The sequence below is a fragment of the Lactuca sativa genome, chromosome 4 (assembly GCF_002870075.4).
Source record: "Lactuca sativa cultivar Salinas chromosome 4, Lsat_Salinas_v11, whole genome shotgun sequence".
NCBI lineage: Eukaryota > Viridiplantae > Streptophyta > Magnoliopsida > Asterales > Asteraceae > Lactuca > Lactuca sativa.
Genome location: NC_056626.2, coordinates 205,560,628 through 205,567,633, shown reverse-complemented (window position 1 = coordinate 205,567,633; position 7,006 = coordinate 205,560,628). Strand labels below are relative to the sequence as shown.

General features: G+C 34.6%; 1 protein-coding gene across 1 annotated transcript; it reads right to left on the bottom strand.

Annotated features, from left to right (window-relative positions):
• Positions 1–4,365: 4,365 nt before the first annotated feature.
• On the bottom strand, positions 4,366–6,361 carry LOC111902266 (PLASMODESMATA CALLOSE-BINDING PROTEIN 1). Its single transcript, XM_023898118.3, has 4 exons — positions 6,206–6,361; positions 5,851–6,090; positions 5,714–5,747; positions 4,366–4,872 (listed from the first exon to the last, which is right to left on the bottom strand). The coding sequence occupies exons 1-4, from the start codon at positions 6,258–6,260 to the stop codon at positions 4,617–4,619; spliced, it is 585 nt and encodes a 194-aa protein (XP_023753886.1). The 5' UTR covers positions 6,261–6,361; the 3' UTR covers positions 4,366–4,616.
• Positions 6,362–7,006: the final 645 nt, after the last annotated feature.

The window sequence follows — 7,006 nt, the reverse complement described above, 5'->3', positions numbered from 1 at the left end:
CCACACCTGTATATTTCGAATTTCCGACCTGACGTTTTGTGTCTGATATTGAGCACCATATCCGACATTGACCTCTAATTCCAATGCCACTCCATTAACTACAATTATCCAAGAAACTAAACTCATAAATCCCTTTCCTCTTCCTCCAACCCAAACCTGTAAAAAAACCACAAATGCTCAAAATGGTTTTAGAAATCGATTCACCATCGTTCCCCTCTAGATTCGGAGTGTTAAAGGAAAATCAGCTGAACAAATCCACAAAAAAAAGTAAGAAACCTGCAACCATTTTTTAAATCACGGTTTGCATCTGCTAGTGGTAGGGCGTAGATGGTGAGCTTAGGATGACGTAGACGCACTACAAGGATCTAACCCTTTGCAGACGACACCTATCCAGACGACATTTGTCGTCGACAAAAGTCGATCTATAGAGGCGACATGTCGTCTGGACAGAGTTTTCTAACATTGATCATATGTCGTTGACTAGGAAAGCTATACAGACGACAAGTCGTCTGCATAGGCTCGGCGGGAAGGGGCAAAATATTTGCGGTATATCGAATTTCTATACCGACGACATGTCGTCGGGAGGAGGAATTAAAAACATATTTTCGATTTATTTTAATTCTTTGTCGCAGAAAAGCAATGTGATGCTGTTTTGGTCAGCCTATGCAGACGACATGTTGTCTCTATAGGGTGCTTAAAAATTAATTTTGATTTAGTTTTTATCCGTCTTGCAGAAACAAAATACGAAGTCGTTTTGGTCAAGCTATCCAGACGACATGTCGTCTGGAGAAGGTAGGACCGATCCGCGTGAAAACCCTTTTTATTTTATTTTTTAATGAAACTAGGTGGAACGACGCCGTTTTCGTTTACCTATAGAGACGACATGTCATCTCTGTAGGGTTTCGCTGTAACAAAAACCCTTTCGGTCTTCATTTCCAGTCGGCTGCCCAAGCATTTTCCTCTCAATTGCTTCGGCAATCCCAGTCGAAGCAATCCCAGTCGTCTGGACTGGCTATGCTATACCGACGACACCTATCCCGAAGACATTTTCGACTTTTAGCGACGGACCTATACCGACGACTTTTTACAGACCACATGTCGTCGATATAAGTTTTAGAGACGACAAGTCGTCTGCACAGAGTCCATAATTGTCGTTTGCATAGGGCTCAATCCTTGTAGTGATGGCTTGGCAAGAAACCTGCAACTGGATGGTGAAAGTCGAAGGTGTGCATCTGAGTTCACAGACCTTAGTAAAAAACGACGATATTGTATCACACAAATCCTACATGGAGTTTGCATATGGTAACCAACGTAGATTGTTGAGATTTCAATAGGCGACATACGGATGCAGAGAAGAGCAAACAAGTTGCAGGTTTCCGAAGACTTTATAGTTGTAGGTTTCTGGCAACTTTGGGGTTTGAAAGCTTCCGATATCGGTGTTCACATGCTTGTTGATGGCAACGACTTTAGAATTAGAGGTTTCCGACGATGACTCCAACGAAGAGTGTAGATCAGTGCTTTAGTGTTGAGTTTAGAGGGACAAAGATGACTACTTGAGCTTACGATCGACTTGAGGTCTAAGAAGGGAATAGTGGGCTGGGGATTTGGGGATGTGTGGGGCCCAAGTTTTTTAGTAATATCTAAAATATTTTTATGAAATAATCAAAATATGCTAAGGGTATTATAGTCTTTTTATGTTTGTCAAGGGACTAAAACCGAAACAAAAGTAAATTGTATGGATGGTTTGAGTGCAGAACAAAAGTTAGGGACCAAATATGAAATTTTAACAAACCATATAAACGATTTCAGTAATTTGTTCAAATAATTTTAAAGTCTAAGAAGAGAACTCAAACTTATTCGGTTTACATCTCCATTAATTATTTTGCCACATCAAATTATGAAGAATATGTTCCCATTCTCTAATGTAATGGACTATTTGTTTGAAATACAATTAATATTCGATTACTTTTAATATATGTCGTAAAACAATGTTCAAATGGTTTCTTTTTTATCAATGCTATTATACATGTTCAATCCGGTTTTTAAAGAAATCGTTCAGTTCGATATGATCTAGAAGTTAACATAGAACCAACTGTTGTTGAACAAGTTTCATCTCTGTTTCTCGGTTTCCCAATCAGACCGGTTTAAATCGGTTTTTAAAATATTGAGGAAAAGCCAAAAATTAAACAAATGACCATTTTAGCCAATGAAATTGAAGACAACATGCTCTCAACTGCCATTTCATTTAAGAGATAATGACTTGAAAAGGTAATGGACTTTCGACTTTGTTCACATTTAGTCATTAAACTTTTTCTTATTATCTATTTGCCACTGAACTATTGAAACTGTTCATATTTTACCCTTATGACCGGTAACAACCGGTCATAAGGGTAAAATATGAACAGTTTCAATAGTTCAGTAGCAAATAGATAATGAAAAAAAATTAGTGACTAAATGTGAACAAAGTTGAAAGTTCGTTTCCTTCTCAAATTATCCAAATATTATACCTCGAAAAATGTATAAAAAACGAAAAACAAAAGCAAAATTATATGTATAAGTTTTATGTTAAAAACTATACAATATACATTTAGAAATTTTCATATTACACACAACATCCATTTAGAAGTATTTTTAATATTATTATTTTTTTTTAAATTTTCTTATGTAACTTGTTTTAACATATACATACATATAGTTGTAAACATACATATTGTCAAACACATCCATACAATCAAATATATAGATACATAAATGGTCTATATTATATTACAGTTTCAAAAGTAGTCCCGTATGTAAAAAATTATTATATGAGTTCTCCCTCATTAGTTATAAATTTTTTATTTTATCACTTTTTTCATTTTTAACGATTGTACTTTAAAAATAAAATGATATAGTATTAATTTTTATGTGAGTTTAAAGCATCTTATTTTCATTAAAAAAAGAAAAAATGATAAAGAATAATATGATATTTTTACTTTACACATACACAAAATAGATTTTCTTAACCAGTTTTGTACATAAAACACACAAAGTCAAATATAAACTAAAACTGCCTAGCGAACTAACAAACAACACCCGAGAGAGGGAAAAAGTTGATTCTTTAATGAAACTAAGCAACAACATCAATTTTAAATCTATTATCAATAGCTATTGGATTTACATTAAGGATGTTGTCTTCATAAATATTTCAAGCTAACTTGCATCAGCTCAAACATGAAGTTGAGCATCGATATTTAGATATAATCAAAATACCTTATTGGTAGTCAATAATATTAGATTATGTGTCTAAATCAAAACTAAATTGATATAACTTTATGACTTTTTGGGTAGCCCTTAACATCTAGAAATAGTTAAGAACAACTTAAGGAGCGTGATGAAATAATTTGTTTTTTATATCTTTTTTGGGTATAATATTGGGATAATTTGAGAGGGAAACGAACTTTAAGTTTTGTTTACATTTAGTCACTAATTTTTTTTTCATTAATTATTTGTCATTAATTATTGAAACTGTTCACATTTACCCTTATGACCGGTTGTTACCGGTCATATGGGTAAAATGTGAACAGATACGATCGGTCATAAAATGTGAACAGATACGATCGGTCATAATGATAAAATATGAATAGTTTCAATAGTTCATGAGTAAATAAATAATAAAAAATATTTAATGACTAAATATGAATAAAATCAAAAATCTATTATCTTTCTAGTCATTATCCCTTTATTTAATGGTTGTGATCCGATGGCAGGTCTGTGATTTCGTGGTCTGTTACCCCGATATGTTTAAACTCTTAAAAAAATTAACCTTATTTTTTCATTTTCAAGAAATTCTCTTTGATGCTGAAACCGGATTTCCTTCTAACAACGTTGGTTAGTATATCTTATATTTACTTTCATTATTTGTATTTTCTAAGAATGGTTGAAACGTAGTAGTTATCTTTAATATTCATTGTTCGATTTTCGTACACTCAACTAACAAAATCACAAATGGTATGGGTCCTATGGCAGCTATTGCGTAGTTTTACAAGATTTTTACGATCATAGATGATCATATCATATTTTACAATTTATACAAATTATCGGTATGCATTCAGTACTTTTTTAACTTGGTAATAAAATTTTATATATAAAATTTTCTCTTTGGATACTCCGTATGTTTTTAAAAACACTTTTTATTTAAAACAAAATTTTTCAAAAACTTTGTTAATCGGTTTTACGATTTAGTTTTTTATGACATTCAATACAGAAAGTGATAATATATTGAATCCGCCGAATACTGCCAGTGGCAGCACAGCTACACATGTGAGGTAAATCAGAACAAATAGACAGGAGAGGGATGGAGAGAGATAGAGATCACATGAGTCATGACCACCAAAAAGGAATATAGACCCTCAATAGTTTCCCAAATCAGACAATGGGAATAGTAAAGCCAAAATACAAGCTTGTCCATAACACATTTCCCTAACCTAAAAAAGCAACCCCATATAGAAAACAATACTACAAGTCTACAACCACATGCATGCCTTCTTCCTTTCTACATGCATTATCCACTTGTACCTTTCTACATGCATTACCCACTTGTACATACCCACTCACTCACTCATCAAAATATCAAATCAACCCCACAAAATCATTACCATAATAATACCCACCACGAACACCAACACACTAAAACTCCTCCGCCGTCCACCACCGCTAACATCGTTCATACCACCTCCTGTTGGACCCAAACCCGTCCCAACACCGCCACCTAACACCCCCGTGTTGCCTGGGTTGTTCCCATATGGAGTGGTTGTGCTGCCGCCTGACGCCGTCACAGTGGTGGAACCTGGTGTTTTCGTGTTGCCACCTGGCATCGTTGTACCACTGCCACTGCATACATAATCACCACCAATCAATAACTCACCATATACACAGTACAAGTCGTAAAGCAATAACACAAATGAATTCAAATGTTGCTATAAATAGTTGTATATCATGCAACAAAAGTTGCAAGTTACTTTTGAGAAAAAGAACCAACTTTACTTTCAATCAAGACAAAACAAACATTATTACTTTAGCTTTTACTTTATGAAATTATCTCTAAACCCTTACAAGTTTCATGGACAAAACAAGATTGGTCAAATCTTATAAAAGCCTGTTATAATAAGTTGTACCTCGTGAATGCATTACGGACTTGTACAGTACAGCTAAACATAGCAATATTGTCGGTGAATGTATGTGATAACAAGATATATGTTCAATAATTGATTCATTATTTACATGATGCAATTTCACATATCAACGTACAAGTGACTATGCATAACGTACGACATTGAAGAGATATTGATCTGCTACACGTATTTATTGGTCTGTCTCATAGTTATGTTTTGTCCGTGAGAGTGTACGACTCGGGAAGGACAAGGTACAATACCAGTTAACGCGCATTGGATACTCTGAGTGATAATGGGAATCGTACAACTCGTTTAAGCACAAAAAGACATTATGGTACAAGTCAAAAGTTGATAAAGCACATTACTTAGATTGTCTCAAAAAGCGGTTTTCTTTATGGACACATTTCCAAATTCAAGTATACTTCTAACATTAAAAATAAACTAATTTCCTTGAATATTTCCTATTAAAGGAATTTTGTTTTCTATTTCTAACATTAAAAATAAAATAATATTCTTGAATATTTCCTATTAAAGAAAGGCATTTGGCTACAATTACATACCTGGCAGAAGTAGGATACGTACACCCATTAGCACCTGTTCATAAACAACCAAAAAAAAAAAGAGATAATTATCAATAATAAAAATTACACATAGTTGTGTGTGTAATGTGTAGATAAGGGAGAAGAAGAAGACTAACTGGGGTCAACGTTGACCACCATGGCTGCACCATTGAAGACACAGGCCTCCGGTGCCTGACGTTTGTTCTGAAAGTAGCTGTTGACGGCGTAGTTGCAGTGGTCGATGACGGTGTCCGGGTTGTAACATTTGCCGCCTTGGTGGGTCTGGGTGCAGTCTGCGCCATTTCCACAGGCATAGTCTATTGCCATCTGTAACACCTTATCGTTTCCACCTTTTTTGCACACACACCATGATGCACCTATACATACATACATATAACTCTTACAACATGAAGAACAGCTTTCGATTCACGATGTACAGGATTTGGAATTTGAAAATAGGAAACAAAAAGAAAGAAAGAAAGAAATGCTTACTGGAGTGAGCGACCATGGAGGAGAAGAGCAGAAGAAGAAGAACCCGAGTAGCCATTGTTGTGATGTAAGCTGAAGAGCAAGAAGGTTGGAGAAGATGAAGAGGTAGAGACTAGAGAGAGGGAGTGTGAGTGAGAGGGTATTGGGTAAGTGAATGGGTTTAAAACTTTAAATGAAAAGGTAAATCTTTAGTCCAGAGAAAAACTGGTGAATCCCAGATCAAGATTTGATGATTAGGTGTACTTAGTTCAATGAGAGTTGTACGTGAATCTGGATTTGGTTATGACAGCTCTGGGAAAGGAAATTACCGAAGATAATGGGATCTCTTATTTTATGGAGATATTGAAATTAAATAATTTTTAAAATAATTTTCATCTGACAAGGGATCCAGGCAGCGAATGTACTATTGTCGGGGGATCAATAGTGGGGATATGACTTTTAAATGTGGTTCATTGGCCTTTTCTAACGGGTATATTTTGGATTTCAAAATATATAAAAGTAAAAAGTCCATATGTTAACAAATATCGATAACATTTGATGAGGCATTGTATTTTGGGAAAAATGACTCTTGAGGGTAATTAATTTTCGCGTTTGTATTTTTTTGGTTTTTTTTTTTTTTTGTATTCAATATACCATCGAACTTGTTGTTGGTGTTTACCATAGCCCTTTTGACCTGTGATAGCCGGTCAAAGAGTTATGGTGAACACAAACAACAAGTTCGATGGTATATTGAGTATAAAAAAAGGAAAGAGACCAAATGAGAACAAACACAACAATTGGTTACCCTCCTGATTCATTTTCTCT